This window comes from Seriola aureovittata, chromosome 3 (genome assembly GCF_021018895.1).
Source record: "Seriola aureovittata isolate HTS-2021-v1 ecotype China chromosome 3, ASM2101889v1, whole genome shotgun sequence".
Taxonomy (NCBI): domain Eukaryota; kingdom Metazoa; phylum Chordata; class Actinopteri; order Carangiformes; family Carangidae; genus Seriola; species Seriola aureovittata.
This window is the reverse complement of record NC_079366.1, coordinates 17,885,411-17,906,549: the sequence shown is the minus strand read 5'-3', so window position 1 is coordinate 17,906,549 and position 21,139 is coordinate 17,885,411. Positions and strand designations below refer to the sequence as shown.

Sequence of the window (21,139 nt, the reverse complement as noted above, 5' to 3'; positions counted from 1 at the left end):
TTTCAGAGCCACAAAAGGTTTGAATGGTACTTATGACAAGTAAACTGAGCTCTATGTGTAAAATCAGTGGAGCACCCCCCTCGTCTGCTGCTACATAAGGTTGAATGCCCTGGAAAAAACTGGAATGTGGACTGTGAGATTTTCGTTTTCATCCGCAGATAAAGAGAGTGAGATGAATTGCCATGGTGTGACCATGAACTACAGACCTCCTAATGATAAAAGGTGTTGTATTAAATGCGAATGACCCCCTTGACTTTTTTCCAGCTGTTTCCTGACCATTCGTTGATCATTTTGACACCTTCAGGGTGGATGCTGTGACCTATGTCGTCTGGTGTTCAGACAGTTCATGTTGTCTGTTCCCAGTGCTCTTCCAGTTTCTTACCCTTGCTGTTTGTTTTTTTTTTTTTTAACCTTCAGTGACAGTTTACATACAGGAAACTTGAGGAGTGCGATATGCAACAAAGGTACCCAGCTAGAATTGATTTGGGGACATTGCAGCTCTGTGTCTTAATCACTAGGTCACCAGTTTCACTAAGGTCGTAGTCTGTTGCAGGTCATGTCACAGGTAACTCCAGTCTTTCTCTTTGGGAGATGCCGATCTTAAAATCATATTAGAAACATCCTGTTGTTCAAAATATGATTTAACAACATCTCAGCATTCTCGAGGGCTTTTGGCTGTCAGTGTTAGTCTGCACAAGTCTGCCTAAATTAAAGTGTTCAGCAGAAAATGTTACATATTAACATAGTTTCCACTCACACACTGCAATGTTTTCATGATGTGTGTCTGTATCTGGACAAACGCTCACCTGGAGGTTTGGGAAGGTCGGTCCTCCCTCTGAATGAAAGTAACTACAGACAATGTAGAGTTTGGTGTTGTTGCAGATGACAGATTCATGGCGGCTCTTGCTTTCATTTGAGAAGTCCCATATTGAAAGCGTAGACAATTAATTATAGGTATAGAGCACCAACAGTCAACTAAGAAATATAATCATAAAATAGTTGTGCTGCTTTCTCAGGCATCCATAGATGAGTCAGACTATCAATACACACACATCCACTCAACAGTTTCACATTCAGGAGAACATTTTCTTTCTTTTACCTGGAAATCTACTGGTATTCTCAGAACTATTCCTCGCACTGCTTTCTCAGAACCGTTAAGGGTTTATGAACCAACACAGCCATCTAGTGGCTTTAATGCTGAACTGCAAGTGGGATACAAAGTTGTAAATACTGGACTCAATTACATAACTTGCAACACATTTTACAATAATATAAGCGTTTTACATTTAAGTTATGACTTCCAAATCCCTGGGATATTTTCACCAAAAAGAAAAACAATTCACTTTTGGCAAAAGAAGGCACTGAAATAAATAACCACAGCACAAAACATAGAGCTTTAAATTTTTATAAGACTTATAAAAAAAGAAAAAACATAACACAATAACCAAGGCATGTCATACATTGTGTTTTTTCTTTGTTTCTCTGAGGAGTATTTACAAACAGGCTTATGTACAGATAGCAATAACTCAGAAATGGAAAAAAAAGCTACATATAGTCTAGCACAAACAACCAGTTAGCATAATGATAATATATTTGTTATGTACAATGTAACTGGCAAGGCTAGAGCAAGAAAGAACATAAAGATTCTGCAAAAGGTTTAAATAACTTCAAGTATCTGTCTTGAGGTTTCATGGAGGTTTTAGTCCAATGGACGCAGATTTCCAGAAACACTGAAGAGAAACCAAAAATCTGGTCGAGCTGCAAACCATGTAGTGTGGCTGGGAAAGGACACAAGGAGCTCTAGCCATTGGGGAAGACGAAACAGACAATGCAACAAACGTGGCGACACATAACAATCACTTCTCAGATAAATGCCCACTTTTTTAAGAAACTTTGAACACAACCATGGCAAATCTCCTCTCCACATATAAAGTGATATCCAGCTTATTGGCCTATAGCACCTTTTTTTACTTCTCTGAACAACAAATGTGCAACAGGCAGAAAAAACAACAAACAATAGGAAACATGAACATACTGTTCCTCAGGGAGAAATGGTAGCTGTCGACATCTTGAGTGTCTGTTTATGGGAAAAAGAACGAGGACAGTTCTTAGAGTATGTTTCTTGGACATTGTAGTATAACTAACCATCTTAGGTATTCAAAAGTAACTTCATAACATTCTGATGCCATTTAATTGTTTCTGTCATGAAACCCACAACTCAAAAACAAATTATCGTAATGTGTAAAAAACAAACAAACTTCATAGTAACTGCAAAAGCGTAACTCATTCCTCATCTAGTACCTTATATGTAAATTAAGGTCCAAATATATTGAAACCAAAGTCAGAACTGCACAGTCAGCTGTATGAAAAGAGGAACTAGCTTGTTTGAGGCTATTCTTCTAGGTTAGCGTTAGTTAGGCCTACTCTAATTATCAAGCCACTATTAAGAAAAGTGTGGCCCAGGCACAGGCCATTTGTCCTATTAACGTCTCCAAGTGCATAAAACACTAATGCTACTTCACGACGTTCATATAACAACACTGTAGGGCTCAGTTGCCTCCCTTGTTTACACTTCAGTTTAGTGTATCTGTTATGGAAGGAGAAAAACATAACCATATACAACACAACACAGGCTGCGGCCAGTGCCATGGTCTCCGAAGTCCCCCAAGGCATGTCTCAAACGGCACCCATCCAAGTGCACTGCTTTTGACAAGACTTGCGCTGTAACCCTTAAAACAGGAGCACCATAAAGACTCTAGTGTCATTTTTTTAAGACCTTAAAGTAGAGCAGCGAAATAGTGAATTGAAATTTCTGTTCCTGTTTGGCTCAAAATAAAAAGTTGTCAAATTAGAAGCCATGTCAAAAACAAACAAATTTATGACCGTCCTCTCAAAATTAGTGCATTTCCTGGGCAGCAGGGTACCATTTGAGAATCTGCTCTGATCAGCTGCTCCACAGACGTCCCTCTTCCAGTCCCCCTCCCTCCCTCCCTCGAACACTTCCCCCTCTCAACAGACAGTGAGGGGCTGTGGTTCGTTTTCACGCCGCTGGTTTTTCTTCAACAGCTGAATGCGGTTGTGGCAGTAGAACTTGATGGCTCGCCAGTCGCGATGGTTGCTGACCAGCAGGGGACACTGCTGCAGGCAGCGCTCACAGTCAGCTTTGGCAGGGACTCTGAGCTCTGTGATGTTTCGGGTTAGGTGCTCCTCGACTGCTGCACGCTCCGCCTCTGACCAGGGTCGCTTCAGAACGCCTCGCTTTCCTACAAGAGAGGAGAGATGAATAGAGTTACAGATTACATGTCTTTTAGCAGCTTCTCTTCAGCATGAGGCTGGTGAAACCTCCAGTAGGACCCAAACCATTCGCAAGTTCCATTTCCAAGGCAGAAAATGTATCAATGCTTTATGGTTTTGGCAGCTACATCAGCCCCATAGTTAGAAAGCAATACAGCTATAATATTACTATTAGAATTAGGCATTTGAGTTTCTCATAATGTTGATGTTTAAATGACACTGTTAGAACACAGTTTGACTCTGACTGAGGAAGATCTAGGCCACCTCCAATCAGATCTAGGTCACTTTCAATCAAGTACTAAGTCCCTAGCATTTCTCAGTTCATTAACGTATATCCCTTACTTTTTTAATTTCTCAGATTTACAATTAATAAGAAACTGAAATCACCGTACATCAAAAATGTCCTGATCTATAAAGAATAGTTTGCATCTCCCAACATAATGTTTCATGATAAGCAGAGGATCCAGACCATGACAGTAACATTTGCAAATCAATCTACATCACTCAACAACTAACATGGCAGAATGAGATCAGTGGATGCAGCAGATAGACATTTTTGTTAAATGGGAAATTCTGAGCTTGTACATATTATTTTGTGTCTGTTGTATGTGTTTGCGACAGTGTGCATTTCCTGCAAGTCCACCAGTGAACCTCCTTGCTGGGATAAACATGTTACGGTACACCTTGTGCTTCATCCTTAAAATACTGACCAGGAGTCTGTCTGACGAACCAAAGAGCTTGAATTGCCTTTGTTGTAATTTTCCACCTCTCTTTACCTTCACGTCTCAGCTTGTACACACAGAAAAAGCCAGGGAGACAACTAAGTGTGCTCTGCTTATTTTTCTTTGTGTTTTTTCTCATTTGTTAAAGTATGTTTGTTTTCTCTTCAGTATGTTATTATTGTTGTGTTTTTGTTTTTCATTTCATCATTTCATTCTTTCTTTTAATCTAATTTTCTTTGTTTTTACCTTTGCACTGCAATGTCTTTTAATCTCACCTGCACATTTTTCTTCATTTATTTTGTTGTTTTCCTACAATTTGCTTCCTGCAGCTCTGTGTTTCCTTTTGGTACACTTTTATTTGAAACCCAAACAAACCTGATTTGGGCTGACCTGAGCCTCTCCTGCGGTTTGCGGGTGGAGGTGGAGGAGGCAGAGGGGGTGGCTGGGTGTTTTTGAGCTTCTTTGGTCGTCCCACCCGCCCGTTGTTCTTGCCCTTCCTGACATACAGCAGGGTAGGTGTAGGGTTCGGAGCAGGAGCAGGAGCAAGAGCGGGCACCTCTGGCTTCTCCTTCACCTGCTCCCCTTCAGACTCTCCTTCTGAGTATGAGTCTGCAGAGTTTCCTGACATAACTGGAGAGAGGGAGGGGGAGGAAAGGTTGGCAACAGGTTAAGAAAGGAGTGGAAAGCAAAAGCAGAACTTCATTTGTCTCATCTGTTACTAATCTCCATGTTCCCAATAAAACTCCATTCACACACACATACAGAGAAACTGGAAGGAGGGTTATAATCCTTCTCCAGCCAGGGTTTGTTTGACATCATTGAGGAAGGGAAGATACAGCTTGTCTTGGACAACAGAACAAAACATCAGGCCCACTCATTCGTTCAGCCATCCATCCACCTCACCATCCAGTTCCAGGCAGATGTGGTTCAGGCTCATTCCTCTGAACAGCACTCCGTCCCTCTCTCCACAAAGCACGACTCGGCCCACTCTGCCCATCAGGCCTGGGTCTTGGCCAATTCCAGCACAGTTCTGTGTCACATGGTACTCCCTTTCAAGGAAGTGCTCCAGCCTCTCCACAGCGCTGCCTCCTGGCTGCCCAGGTTCCTCTCCTTCTCCCAGAAGCAGCAGCTGGGTTAGAATTGCTACCTGGCGCCGTACCCTGGTCTGGGTCAGGGCACGGGGATTGCGGGTACCACTGGAGCGGGCCAGGCTCCGGAGGAGATCAGTGCCTCGCAGTGGTGTGGCAGGGGAGTGGTAGGGCCTGGCGAAGACATATGGGTTTGCGGGGTCAACTCCTACATCCTGCCGTGTCTGCAGTAGCAGCTCCAGGCATGGCTCGCAGTGAGGGGGGAGGATGAGGGGCTGGACGCGTCCACGCTTACCCTGGACCCCAACTCTCGGGAGATGAGGAAGCACCAGGCGCTCAAAGGGGGACAGAGAGGCCTCCAGTGGGGTGAGAGCTGGAGGGGCGCCAGGTGGGACAGGAACAGGACACTGGGGAGTGACACGGGCCCGATATTCAGCAATGGACAGCTTGGAGACCTCACACTCACGTCGCCGGTTGTACAGGATTAGGAGAGCCAAGCTGGAGTGGCAGAGAAGGCGCCAGGCCTCGGCTGACTGCAGCTGCCGAGAAAGGGACAGGAAGGCTGAGTGCTGCAGCCGTCGAAGGTACAGCACCAGAGAGGACAAGGACGAGAGCAGAGGCAGCATGTGGTGACGCCCCGAACTACTGAAAATAGAGAGACAGTGAGTGATTAGTTCATTATTTTAATAGTTTCATTTACCTTACAAGGACTTCATGCGTTGTTTGTTAGAGTATCTTTTATAACCCACTGGCATGTTACTACAGAGCCAGGCAGGTACCACTGGTGAACTTTGAGATTATTAATGTGCATAAATTAGTTTTTCCTCTTAGAGCTGCAAATAACAATTATTTTCATGATTTGATTAATCTAAATTAATTGTTTTGTCTATAAAATGTCAGACAATAGAGAAAAATACTGTTACAATTTCCCACAGCCCAATCTGACATTTTCAAATGTGTTATTTTGTCGGACCAACAGTCCAAAACCTGAAGATATTCAGTTTACTGTCATGCATGACAATGAAAAGCATCAAATCCTCACATTTGAGAGGCTGTAACCAACCAATGTTTGTCCATGTAGTTGGTTATTTATTTTCAGTCAATTTAGTAATCGCTTAATCAATGACTCTTTGCAGCACTAATTTGTTCCAGCGATTTAGTAATTCATACACTGTGAGCATGTGTTTGAGTTGTGTGTTAAGTTATTGAAGCAGCAGGAGGTTAAGTTACAGATTACTGTGTCTAGGTGGCAAAGGTGCCAAAATAACCATTGAACTAATTTCCTCAAATTCAAAGTGTAAAGTTAGCACACTAATTGCCCTTATCAACACTCTGTTCCCATACCATTTTGATGATGCATCGTTTCAGCAGTTTGCTTAAAGCATTGATAATTGTCAGGAAATAGACTAAAACTCAGGGTTTAGCTGTGAACACGATGTTGTGTTATCTTTGGCGTCTCTCAGTAATTTTTATGCAGTAATGTATGAAGTAGAGATCAGAGAACATATGAAGTAATTGCAGGATACAAATGATTAATTTGTGTTGAAGAATTATCAAACAAAAAGAAACACCTGTTCCACATGGTTCACACTCACAGTCTCACAAATTTGCTCACAAAGCAGACAAAGACCTCATGTTACCTCAGCAAGTCTTTGTCCTTATCCTCTGTCCCACTTTCATCCTCCACCTCCATCACTCCATTCTCCTCCTCTTCCTCTTCTTCCTCATCCTCCTCATCTTCCTCTTCTTTTGGTGGCTCCATCTCTTTGGCCGACTTGCTGCTGAAGGACTGAGGACACACCACCTCTACATCCTCCTCTTCTTTGGGCCTCTTTACCTCCACAACCTCCACATCTTCTTCATCTTCGTCCTCCTCATCATCGTCCTCCTCCTCCTGTCTGTCTTTCTTAAGCCTCCTCATTGCTCCCTTCCTGGACTGCGACACAGCCACAGGGGGTGGGCTCCTCTTTAAGACAGACACCGGCACTGCATTCTGTCCTCGTGGAGGACTCAGCACAGGTGGGGTGGAGTTCCTTCCAGAGGAGGCGGGGGATTGGTTGGCTGCTGTGAGACTGGGTGGAGACATAGAGAGGTCCTGGACGCCACTCTGTGGAAGATCAGAACTGCGGCTCTGTATCGAGACCTGTGACGACCTCGAGTGCTGCTGAGTGTGTGTGGTGTGAGTTGTAGTCGGATTTGTGTTTTGTGCATGCAGGCGGGGCATCTGTGTGTAGCGCTCAACAAGGGCAGAGCACACCTCTGGTTGGTGGGCGTGGTGTTTGTCTAAGTGGCGTCCCAGGGAGCGGAAATGGCGTCCACAGTACTCGCATGTTTGTCGCATGGAGTCTATGGACACTCCTCCTCTGGGGACGCCTGCGTTGATGTTGCTCGTGCTGTTGGAGCCCAAAGGAGCTGGAGCTTTGAACAAAGGCTTAGTTGAAGTGGAAGAAGACGAGCAGGGAGGGGAGGACTGTGCGGGAGGGTGGAATGAAGGGAGCGGACGGTTGTGATGAGGAACGCTGGCAGGGGAGACCGGTGGTGGCCGCCCAGGTGGGATCCGATGGGGGGTCTTTTTCTTTGAAGGAGTGCCACGACGTTTCTTGCGGCGACGTAGTGCACGCCCTCGGGGGCTGGTGTTGTCCTCATCCCCGGCATCTGAATCACTGGCATCAGAGTGGGAGATGGGGGAGGAGGAGGGGGAGAGGGACCAAGAGGGGGTGACGTACTCCTGCTGCTGCTGTTGCTGCTGCTGTTGCTGCCGCTGCTGGGCTGTCAGAGAGAGGGGCTCATCCTCCTGCAAGTGAGGGGGAGACACATCATGGGATTTGATTTTTGACATTTTTGCCCGACAGCAATCACTTGTTACTTGTACTTAATGTGTCGTTTTGCTGTCCGAATAAATCTTTCTAACCTGGATCTTGATGGCCTTGCCAGAATAAGACCACTCTTGTTTGGTTTTTGCTCTTTGATGAATCAGATTAATTCCACTTCAGAAGTTCTCCATATTTTCCCCTAGTCCCTTCTGGCACCCCTCTGCAACACCTCAGCCCCCAGTTTGAGCACCATGGAAATAATGATTTCGCTTTTTAGTTATTTTTTTCAAACTCATTACTTTGTTTTCTGCACTGTAAGTTAGTTTATTATAGTTTACTATAATTAACGTCAATGTTGACTTTAGTTCATGAGCATATTTAACTTTTGTCAGTCTAATTAGATTCTCAGTCAGGAGTGTCATTAAGTTCCAAAGCAATAAGCAAAGGGTGACCATCACTGGCAAAAGAATCAACAGTGAATTGTCTGCACATGCGTGATTTCCCTTTCACAACATATAGTGTGTGACAGGAGGCAGAGAGACAACAGACAGCAGTCTGACACTAAGCATAAGCAGGTTAATGTACTAATGTTGTTTTACTTTGAAGGACTTAAACTCGATGACATCTTAACACACGTAATCAAACAGTTATCCAGAGGAGGGGGAGGAAGACTTTATGATAATGATTATGTTGAGTCCCACATCATGCTGTCCACCCACATCTATACAGGTGTCACCCTGCAGGCGCAGCAGTGCTTCACAACCACATCAACAACCTGAGATGTGCAGCTTTAGTTTAAATTCTAATGAAGATCACGTTGCCAAATTCGTAAGGTTGAATTTTGGGAAAACTTTGTCTTAAATATGCAATTACTAATTGTGTGAACACAATAATGACATTACTATCGCATTTTCAGTTATAAGTTTGCAGGTAACTTGTAAGCAGAGAGATTCCTGTTTACACATCCAACAGTGACACAGCAACATTATCATTCATTTGGAGTTCATGTTTCTGGCCACCATGTGACTCTAATTCCAATATTAACTTTGTTTTTTATGATCTTTGCTAATTCCTGAGGGAAATATCTAGTAAATATTCCAGTATTTTTCACCAACCAGTCTGTCTGCTGTTTGGTGCTGAGCAGGTAGAGTACGGTAGGTTTTTATTGCTTTTCCACAGAAAACAGCTGCCTGCTGCAGCCAAAAACAAAGTTTTGACAGCGGTGAGAGTGAACCAAAACAGTAAAGTTGTGGGCCGGGCAGCTAAACAATGAGATGAAACTCACTACAAAGCTTCATAAAGCTAAAGGGAGCAGCGGATTCAGATGATAATTCTTCGAAAGTTCATTACAAATGATCCCTTTCACGTTACACATTGTCATTTGATACGCTGTAATCATAATTATATTGATTGCAGTCAGTTTAAGATATATTTATATTTGTGCTGATAATTAGAACTCACAATTTTATATTTTTTACTTTTATCCAAAAAACTTGGATTCCAAGCTTAATAAAGTAACTAGCTCCTTTTTAAGGGAAGTAATTGTGGAACATACAAAATGATACCTTCCACAAAACTAGGTGTAAGGTGGGTTACATTAGTGTGCAGTGTCTACTTGTCACTTTTTAAATAATAAAATTGCATGCTTTCAGGGAAACAGGTGATGTTTTTGTCTTACCTTTTTGATATTGTTGTTATTCTCAGTGTCAGAGTTACACTCGTGTTGCGCTGGAGACACAGTACCACGGAAACCCTGTGGGACACAGAGCACTCACATTAAAACAGCCGGCACACTGCTCATTAATGTTTGCCATCACAATCAGCCTAAGCCGTCACTCAGAGAGCAGGAGAACACCCCTCCACAGTTGGTAGTGAGCACAGAGGTTGATTAGGAATCTGAATCTTCCTCTAACAAGCCAAACAAAAGAAGTGAATTAAGTTATACTTTCAAACACTGTCAACATCTCATCAGTCATAAACATGGGGTTATCAATCAGGCTGGAATACAAAGAACAGAACAAATCAATCAGCTAATAACGGAAACCTAAAATGGTGTGTTTTACACTACATCTCCCCAACACTTAAGATATTCAAATAGGTTACCCTGTAACCCTGGACCCATTTAAACCTCTGATGTCAATTTCTCCATTTTGTCAATTTAATTTCCTGAAACAGATTCTGGTATCTTAATTTTGTTGAGTAAATTGATCCAATCTAATGATATCCATTAAAGGAACAGATGTCATGTAATAACCATGGTTACTGTTGCTAAAGCACTATAGGTAGAGAGAGAGCTGGAGCTCAGCCATCACCATGGTAACCCCATGCCTTGCTTAGCTGTGTGTGTGTAGCATGAATGTGTGCGCAGTAGATAGTGTGAGTGTGTGCGTGTGTGTGTGTGTGTTAGAGTGAGTGTGTGAAGCTGATCAACAGTGTGTGAATACACATATGGTTGCCTATCTGAAGTCATCAGAGATATGCACAGTGTATGAGTGTCTTTCTATACTTATGAGGACCAAGTAGCCAAGGACAGATAGATGAAGAATAGAATATGAAGAATAGAAATGAAGAGTGAGATAATTACCTTGCCTTGACCTACTGAAGGATCAGAAATTGGATCAGAAATTGAGTTTTGGAGTTGAGTTTAAATTTAGGTTTGGTTCAGGTTAGGCTAAGAATTAGACAAAGGTAAGACAAATTAAACTGGGAAATTACAAAGTGTAAAGCATTAACAGTGTGTAAATGATTTTGGGTGGTTTACCGTGAGGGAATAAATGTGCTCAAATGTGCTCAAGTGTAATAACAGAAACATATGTGTGTAGTTTTATTGCATCTGTTTTTGAAAGCACTGACCAGGTTCTCTCCCCACTCTGTCAGACTGTAGTCCACAGTGATCTCCTCCCCCTTGGTGATGTCTCGGATAGCGATAACGACCAACCGCACTTGGCTGCCACAGTGGACCTCTCGGATGCGGCAGTTGGGGGATGGAGGGAAGGAGCTGGCTGTTGGGGCCGGAGCAGAGGCTGTCGGAGCTGCCGGAGCTGTGGACGCAGGAGTCAGAGACGGAGCATGGGCTGAAGTCGCCGTGGCAGGGGCAGGAGCAGGGACCGGTGTTGGGGTTGGCGCTGAGGAAGCGGCTGGAGCTGGTGTAGAGGCTGAGCAGGAGCTGGTCTTGGACCCGGTGGAGACTTTGTCATGAGCCTGCTCTGATGGACCGCTAAGAGGGGAAGAGAGTGGGGGATTGGAAATAAAAATCAATGCATTCATCAGACAACATGTTCTGTTTGTCTATTTCTATTCTATTCCCACAACATTCATTTTTTTCATTCTTGGACAGGAAAGATATTCAGTTTTCGTGTAGACTGAAAATTATTTGACAATGATTTTTATAATTGAATAACAGTCTCAATCATTTGTGAAGCAAAAATATCAAATTTCTGTTTCTCAAATGTGAGTTTTTGCTGCTTTTCTGTTTTATTTCACTATTAACTGAAAATATTATTTTTACAGTTGATGAGACAATAGCAATTTAAAGACTTTACTTTGGCATCTGGAAATTTTGATTGGGATTTATTACAGTTTCCTGCTATTTTATTGACTAAAGGAGGGATCCGATATAACTGGCTAATGAAACACTGATGAAAATAAGCATTATTTGATTAATAAACTAAATAATAAATAAATAAAAATATTATTAAACTAAAATGAAAACCTATGGGGTTGGCAGATCCTTAAGACCGGGAGTCAGAAGTGCCTCTCTCAGACAAAAGGTTCTCGCGTGCTGAGTAAAGATCAGTAAAGTGGCCTTTAGACACGTCTCAAGGAATCGTTTAACCATTCATAGGCCTGCATACACACTGATGTCGGTGCAAAATGTTTAACCTAATATGCAAACAGCAAGAAAACTACATTCTAATCACAGCAATTTAAAACCACACAAATCCTCACTCACCAGTTGTTAGGTGCAGGCTCTGTGTTGTAGAAAGGCCCATCCAGTGTGGGCCGTTTATTCTCTGCTGCCTCCTTACGATCACCTGTGAGTACAGAAACAGTCAGTATAAAAGGATTACATACAAGTATACAGGGACACAAACACATTCACACAGACACAGAAAAACACACACACACACACACACACACACACACACACACACACACACACAAAGGTCATCACCCCATCTCCTGGAGCACACACACAGGTGCACATCACAGTGCGTACATAGGCAAGCACACACACATACACATGCACAAAAGTAGGTCACACTCACTTGCATATGCTCCACCCCCATACCAATCACACAGACACATACACACACACGCACGCACACATACACACCCACACACACACACACAGTTGATGGCAGTGAGAATATGGCGTGCAGATATAACACACGCAAACACACACCTTGACTGAAGCTGTGTTCAGGCACGCTCTCCTCCTCAGTGTGTGTAACAAAGACTTTCACGGGTGTCCCTTTCCTTTTCCTTCCACAGCCGCGCCTGCAGAAAACACACACACACGCAATTATCATTTAATCAATCAGCCTACTGGCCAAACTTCACATCAATCAGGTCAGAGAGTGATCAATAAGCTGATAGCCACCTAATGGATCAATAGAAACTGTGTTTAGCCCTCCCATATAAGCAAATGAAATACCAAAAAAAAAAAAAACAAAGTAACAAGACGCTGATTTTTTAAATTGCTCTTTACTGTTTATGACTGGGGCATGAGTAAAATCTACTGCATGGTTTAGATTTGACATTTTCTCCACTGATTGACATGGGAAGGGAATTAGTTTAGTCCAAGCTCTGCAAAGCTCCCTTGACCATACTGATTTTGAAACTTTGCCATCTTTCCTCACCACACAAGGTTTCAGAAATTAAAGAGAGCTCAGCACAAGAGTACGCTTGAATGTTCATAAAATGCCCAAGAAGTTTTCATTTAGAGGCTAAAAACGCCCCCAGTAATTAGGCATTTTAACCTTTTACATTTATTTTACTGAGTTGTCAAATTTTCATATGTGAACTTTGTCCCCTATGGACCATCACAGGAGATTATTTGCAGTGCATTTCTAACCCTTAACCCTTAAAGAAATTGAAGTAATCATTTAACTTTTTCAATCTCAAGGCTGTATATTGTGTCTGAACCACAAGAAAATGTTGCCACTACATACCACAATAAGACAACTTTGAATCTTTGAATTTGTGATACTAATGCTGGTCACTGATACAAAACCAATTTATATTTTCAAATCCTCACCTAGAGTAATATAAACATTTTTTTCTACGAAACATTTTTTTATATTTCAGATAAATTTATCAAATGTTAATAAACACAAGCAGCCATATAACAACTTAATAAAAAAAACTTAATAAATCAAAAGTTGTGATTTAAATCAGAAACTTTCTGATCAAAGAATAGGTAAAGAAGAGTAAAACTCACCAGACATTTAATACCAGCTTTCAGGTTTAGATACAAAACGCTACAGACACATTTTGGTCAGCACCAAAAAAGTATTGAGGTTCAATACAAATCCCTATATTTAAATCTCAACAAGGACGGTGAACTGGTTAACCCATTTCTTTAATTAAACACACTAGCACTATATTATGACTTAAGGTAAACCAAATCCCACAGGTCAAACTCACTTCTAACTTGCAAGTATGTAATGCTTCGTAGTTGAAAATAACTTCCCTTGAACACAAATTAGCACTTTCAGCAATGTTACGGTTCAAGGGCCTGACAGACAACAAACTCTGTTTGAACATTATTGAGACAAATCAACATACCGAGTCCAGCTTGATGTGATGATTATGTAAGCAGTAACCTCTAAATAATGACCACACTGACCATAGTACGAGTCTGCCATCTAGTTAGTGTTAACAGTCGAGTGCTCTGACCCCTGGATCACCACTGAGGAGTGTGCCATTACCCCAGACAGCTCAAACGCAGCCACCTGTGTGAGCCTAGAATGGCCAAGCGAGATTATCTTCTTCAGACTAAATCCATGCCAAAACCACCACGCTCAGAAAAGCCAAACGGATCCTGCCTCTGCTGATTCTGGGCTAGTTCTGTTACCACAGATCTCAATATTGTTTTCCGTCAGTCTATTTTTTACTCGCATGACATTGGAGGCTCTTAAAACTAGGCCATAGGAAGATCGTGCTTTGGATTTTGAAGTGTTCATTACTGTCTGTGTTAGTGTGTGTGTGTGTGTGTGTGTGTGTGTGTGTGTGTGTCTGAGAGAGAGTGAGAGAGAGAGAGAGAGAGAGAGAGAGAGTGTGTTTGCATGCAGACAAAAGAGAGAGAGAGAAAAAAAAACCAGAGGAAAGGAAGAAAGGAAAGAAGAAAAAGGGAATAGGAGAGAAAAAAAGTGAAGCAGCAAAAAACAGAGGGAGAAAAATAGGAAAAGGGAGCAAAAGAGAAAAAAAGACAGAGAGAGAGAGAACAGAGAGAGGAGAGATACTCATTCAGCAGAGATATCAACCAGACCCACTGTCTTTGTATTGATCCACTCCACTCCCATCTGGACTCGTGATACTGTGCGCGCATGTCTGTGAGTGTTTAAGAGAGTGTGCAAGAAGAGTGTGCACCTGCATTTGTGTTCACATATGTGCAAATCTTTCTTCTCCTCATGAGAAGCTTTGCTCAACAAACCAGAGCCTTGGCTTTGAAAATAATATACGCAAAAATCAAACATGAAAATGACCAATAAGTCATGGTAAAACTTAAGCATTTAAATACTAAAGTGTTAGAGAAGATCTACCTCAAAAAAATATCACAGTGCTGACAGCACAAATAAGACATAGATCAAACAATTTGCTTCAGAAGTTATCACAGCGCTGTAAAAATCACATGACCACCATGTAACACATGGCTCAACAGTCATGATAATGTGCTGAAAAGATCCTCAGCAACCAGCATCCCTCAGCAACACACACTGGTGTCAAACACGCTGTGTTTTTCTGATGAATATGTTGCTGATTTATATAAGAAACTGAGCTCAGTTTTAGGCCTGTACACACAGGGCTGCTTAATGAGGCTAAGGATACTTTATTTATATTGGAAAAATTATCTTAAGTCAATGTCCACTTACTAGCCTTTTACTGTAGCTTTCGAATATAACTCCCTTACAAGCTTAGGTAACGAGATGACAACTGAGCAAACTCCATCTGCTGATTAAGAAGTGAAAAGCAGTTGAAAGCTCTGTAAAAACCCAGTAAGAGGTAACATTATTTTGTCAAATCAGGCCTGTGTTCAAGGCAAAGAGCCATCTTCCACTTTCATGCATTGCTTCTAACTAAATTTGTCAAACATGTAACACAAAAACTTGAATTTCATCAGCATTTATCTACAATATATTTGGATATTAATTTGGATGACAGGATTTTGTAAAACTGTAACATGATACAGTCACATTGTGACAATACAACTCCATTGACAGGCGGTAAGCGATAGCACTGGATTTCTTGCCCAACCCAACTGTAAAAAAAATAATATTATTAGAGAATCAGTTGTACAACAATGCTGCAACAGTTGTTCACACTTATATTACTCACACAGACAGGCTTAGCTAATGGTCCTGAGCTACACTTGATCCCAACAGGTCACCGGCTTTTCCCAGAAAAACACCGTTTTCCTCCGAGTTTATATTTTGCTGGATTATTTTGGGTCTTCTGAGTGTGTCTGTGTATTCAGTTCTGGTTCAATGAGTTTCTGGGAACTTTCTTGCCAACCAAATCTGTCTCACCTCCACTTCTTCAGTGAGCTGACCCCTCAATCTCTCCCTCCATTCCTGCCTCATTCTGTCTCACCCTCCTGATCGATTCTCTCATTCTTCTCTCCCTGCACATTTCTCTCCCTTCTTCACTCCAACTAAAACACACACACACACACACACACACACACACACACACACACACACACACACACACACACACACACACAGCCCCCTCCCGCCAACCCACATGCATGCACAAATACACAAACAAGTCCATACTCAAGACCCACATATGCGTGAGCACTCATACAAACACACACAGCTCACAGAGTCCACATGTGCACGCACATGCACACACACACGCACGCACACACACACACACCCCTCCCCCTCTGTGGCCCATATGCATGCACAAACACACTCACACACTCACACACACACACACTCACACACAGACAGAACCACACATACACACTCACACACACACACTCACACACACACAGACAGACACACACATACACACTCACACACACAGGCACGCAAACAGCCACTCACACACACACACACCCCTCCCTCTCAGGCTTACAGGCACGCAAACACACTCACTCTCACACTCACACACACACACACACACACACACACACACACACACACAGAGTACACACAAATATCCTCTCTCTAGCCAAGCTCACATGCACGTACACACACCCCCCCTCCCCCTCTCTCTAAAGCTCACATGCGCACACACACATAGGAAAGCTCACTCAAGCGCACACACACTCTCTCTCTCTCTCTCTCTCTCTCTCTCTCCCTAGTGCTCAGTTTCTCTCTCCCTCTCTCTCTCAAATAACCAAACCCACAGTCTCATGTTCCATCTGACACACACACACTTTTCCCTCTCTGACACACACACAAAGGCAAGCATGCACGCATACAATCTGCACATTACAGATTCTCAGACTGCATATCTGCTACAATATATTCACTCCTCCTCTGTATTGCATGCATACACACACACACACACACACACACACATGTTCCATCAAACACATTATTCTTTCTTAGCCACAGACAAACAAATATTACGTGTGCTTGCAGATACAAACACACAACCTCCTGTCACGCAACTGTTTCTACTGCTCACTCCATATACGTCTGGATTACACACAAACACAATCACTGACACTCACACACACGGCACACACATGTACAAACTCACTCAATAAGCCTCACGTAGACTCCGTCCTTCATGCAGAACGTTCTCTCTCTCTCTCTCTCTTCAACACACACACATATATACACACACACAGAATCCTCAATAATAAAACAGATACAAACACACACCATCCACCCTCCCCCTTCTCACATATACCATACCACCCACACACAGTGTGCACACACACAAACATACTTTTCCTTTGAGCATGCGTACACACACACACACACACACACAACACACACACACACACACTCACTTGTACACACACTTGCACACACACTGTCCTTTCCTCTTTCATAAACAAAGTAGATGCATAAACACTCTCTCCTTCCCTCTGTATGACACACACAAACACACTGCCCTTGTCTAGGAGCCACACACACACACACAAACAGATCCACACACACACACACGCAAACACACACACGAACCTTGTGTCTGTCTCCCCCTTGACACACACCCCTCCCTTTCTTACTGACTGCAGAGCAAACACACACTCACACACACTCACACACACACACACACACTCACACACACACAGACAGACAGACAGAAACAGACAGACAGACATACACACACCTCTCCTTCCAGAACAAATACACAAACACAGAAAAGACACACACAAAGACACACACACAGCATATGCACTAGCTACCAAGCCTTCTTTTTCAGTTTCCAAGACACACACACACACACACACACCACACACACACACACACACACACACACACCCACACACACACACACACACACACACACTCACCCTCCCCTTCTGTTTCAAAAGCTTGCACACACAGACACACACTCACTCACTCACACATACACACACACACACACACACACACATCCTCACCCTCTGTCACACACCCTCCCTTCTCTTTTCCTCTCTCTCTCTCTCTCTCTCACTCTCTCTTAAACACATACACACACTCAGTCACTCTGTGCTCTCTCTCTGCAACACACACCCTCCATCTTCTCTTGCTCTCTTCTCTTTGAGACACATACACACTCTGTTACACACACACAAACACACACACACACACACACACCTCCCCATCTCTGTTCGTCACAAACACACACGCATCCCTCAGTTTCTTAAAGACAGACACACACTCTTTCCTTCACCACTTTCTGCATTGTTACTTCAGTACCATCTCTCACACCCCAAAAAATAAATTGTTTACTTTTAAGACAACAAACACACACACAACACACAATTCACACAATCCAAAACATCATACACTCTTTTTACCAATCATACTTATTATTATTATCCTTTCAAAAAAACACACTGAAACCCACACACCACTTGGTTACACATAAACACAATCCTTCATTCTCACACACGGACACACACCTCCCATCCCTCTCTGTCTCTCTCTCTCTCTCACACACACACACACACAAACAAACACTCACATTCCCTCCCCCACTCTCCCAACACACACGTATGCGCAAATACACTCTCCCCTCCCCTTCCCTGTGCCTCTAACACACTTCCCCTCTATCTGTCTCTCTCTCTCACACACACACATACACACAAACACACACACATACACTTTTTATATGCTTCTTCTCACGTACACACACACACACACACACACACACACACACATGTCCTTCACAGTCTCTCACAATCCTTTCTCTCTCTGTCTCTCTTCTGCCACTCAGTAAACACACCTTTATTCCCCACTCTTTTTCACACACACACACACACACACACACACTCACACACACACACACACACACACACACACACACAAACACACACACACTATTAGTTTCTCCTTTTCTCTTTCGTTCTCTCTCTCTCACACACACACACAGACTCACAAACACAATAACAGGCATGGATGCGTGCAAACACACACTCTCTGAAAAACACATTTAAAAACACATTTCCCTTCCCTCAAACACACCCTCTCTTCCCAACACACACACTCTTTCTCATTCTGTCAACCACACACACACTCACTCACTCACTCACTTACTCACTCACTCACTCACTCAATACTACACACACACTCCTGTTCTCTTTGTCACACACTCCTTACACACTGTTCTCCCCCTCCCTCTCCCCATCTCACTCACACACACACACACACTCTCTGTCTGTCTCTGTCACGCACACACTCTCCCCCTCCCATCCCTCTCACACACACACACACACACACACACACACACACACACACTCCCTCCTCCTTCCTCTGCTCTAGCACACACACACACACACACACACACACACACACAGTTACACACCACTCCCCAACCCCCCTCACACACACCACTCCCCCTCCCTCTCACACACACATACACACACACACAGAGCTGCTCCTTTCTCTCTCACGCTCTCTCCCCCTCCCTGTGTGTATGTCTCTCTCTCACACAACCACACAGACGTGCACGCGCACATTACACACAGGCGCGAACGCGCACTTACAGACACACACACGCATACACACACACACAGAGAGGGAGAGAGAGAAAGGAGAGAGAGAGAGGGAGGCTTTGACAGTATATTAATTCCAACATTTTTATAACTTTGTGAAATTGAACAGTTACATTCTGAGTTATGTTCCTGAAAACTTTTGTTATTTGCAGTTAAAGACCAACCATTGTTATTAAACTCCAGCTTTACGGATTTGCCTGAAAAAGTATTGATTCGATGTACATGACATGTTTTACTTGTAGAAATAGTGTGTATTTGTTAAATCTGGTTCACGCTGTCACTCAAAAACACACATTCAATAGGTGAATTCAGTGTCAGACACACGCGCGCACATGTACATAAACGCGAACGCGCGCACACACCTCTTTGGAGCTGCTTTGTAAGGTGGAATTAACGTTGAAAAAACAAGCTAGCATGAGACAAACGAGCGACTTTCTCACAGAATGTTTTTCGACTGTACTTTTACTCACTGACAAACTTGACAAATAACGTATGTTTACAACTTTAGCTCCATCAAAAACACCCTCACACATACATGCGCGCACACACCCACCGAGTCTGGCTGTCATTGGAGAGGAAAACATTATCATGACAGTTTTGTACTATTGTATATAGTCATGGTTAATTGACTCCCTCACCCTCGCAGTGGCGGTGCCGGTTTGACGCCTTCTCCGTCGCTGTCCAGGCTGTGTGGGTCCCGGTAGTCGAAGAGCGAGCGTACGGTCTCCGCCATGTTCACGCCAGCGATTGCTGATGTTCCGCCGCCGCACTGTTCAGCCTCTCGCTCTTCTCTCCAGCCGCTCAACTGGCTCACACCAAGGTTATTCCAGCCGCTCCCACCGCGGCGCAGCGGAGGGGTGCAGAAAGCGCGACAGGCGATAAAATAGTCCCCACTATAGGCTATCGTATCTTCTCTGTCATCCAAAATCGGACGATGGGGGTTTTTAAAACACAGTGTTTAAATGGAGCAGCTTTGGAGGGATGACCATCAAACTGCGGGTCACTTTTAATAAATAGGATGGTGGTAGCCACCCCCGCAGAGAAATGGACGCGTTCACCGAGCAGATGAAAAAAAGTAGACCGTTTCTAAGAAGAGTGATTAGCTCGCTAACTGAGAGAAGAAATTAGTAAAATAACGTAGTGGCGAAGACAAACATTCATGTGAAGTTTGTTTTTCAAACAGAAAAACATTAAAGTACCCTGGGAAACATTTTCTGGTAGGCTACTGTTTACAAACTCATATGTACATCTTGATATTCAAGCAACAGGTTAACACAATCCCCTCTTAAAATATGTGATATCTGTGCATTAATATATGATTAATTGATCATTGATCAGTGTCTTCTGTCGTTTCTTCTCTGCCCAAGTCTTAAAATACCTAATTTAATGGGACTGTTCAAATAAGCAAATGAGATATGGCTGTCTTCAATGTACTTGTTGAAACATAATCTTCTGTTGCTATCTGCTAATTTTGCTAATTGCTTTATTTTAGCTTAAACAATGAATGGCAAACTGTAATATGTGTCTAGATAAACTTTTATCAGCAATGTGTCATATTTGTCATCACTTCCAGATAGCTATTCATATTTATATATATTTTTATATATGATATATTCCAGATGATAACTGACCACTGAGTTGGTGTGTTTGTTGGTGAGAGCTTCTTGGCACTTTTACAATATTGCACATGAGATTTAATATCATTTATTATTAATTAAGCTTTTCAACAGAGACCTTCATACGTTTTGTTTATACCCTCCTTTATAATGACGCATAAAACAATCCCAGTGTTAGCTTTACTTTTGACGAACCATTTGTTTACTGGTGTAACAT

General features: G+C 42.8%; 1 protein-coding gene across 1 annotated transcript; it reads right to left on the bottom strand.

Moving 5' to 3' along the window:
• Positions 1-1,391: 1,391 nt before the first annotated feature.
• si:dkey-117m1.4 (serine/arginine repetitive matrix protein 1) lies at positions 1,392-20,255 on the bottom strand. Its single transcript, XM_056371931.1, has 9 exons — positions 19,945-20,255; positions 12,323-12,417; positions 11,870-11,951; positions 10,771-11,134; positions 9,596-9,670; positions 6,745-7,898; positions 4,920-5,749; positions 4,392-4,646; positions 1,392-3,263 (listed from the first exon to the last, which is right to left on the bottom strand). Exons 1-9 carry the CDS (start codon positions 20,037-20,039, stop codon positions 3,010-3,012), a joined length of 3,204 nt encoding a protein of 1,067 aa, XP_056227906.1. The 5' UTR covers positions 20,040-20,255; the 3' UTR covers positions 1,392-3,009.
• Positions 20,256-21,139: the final 884 nt, after the last annotated feature.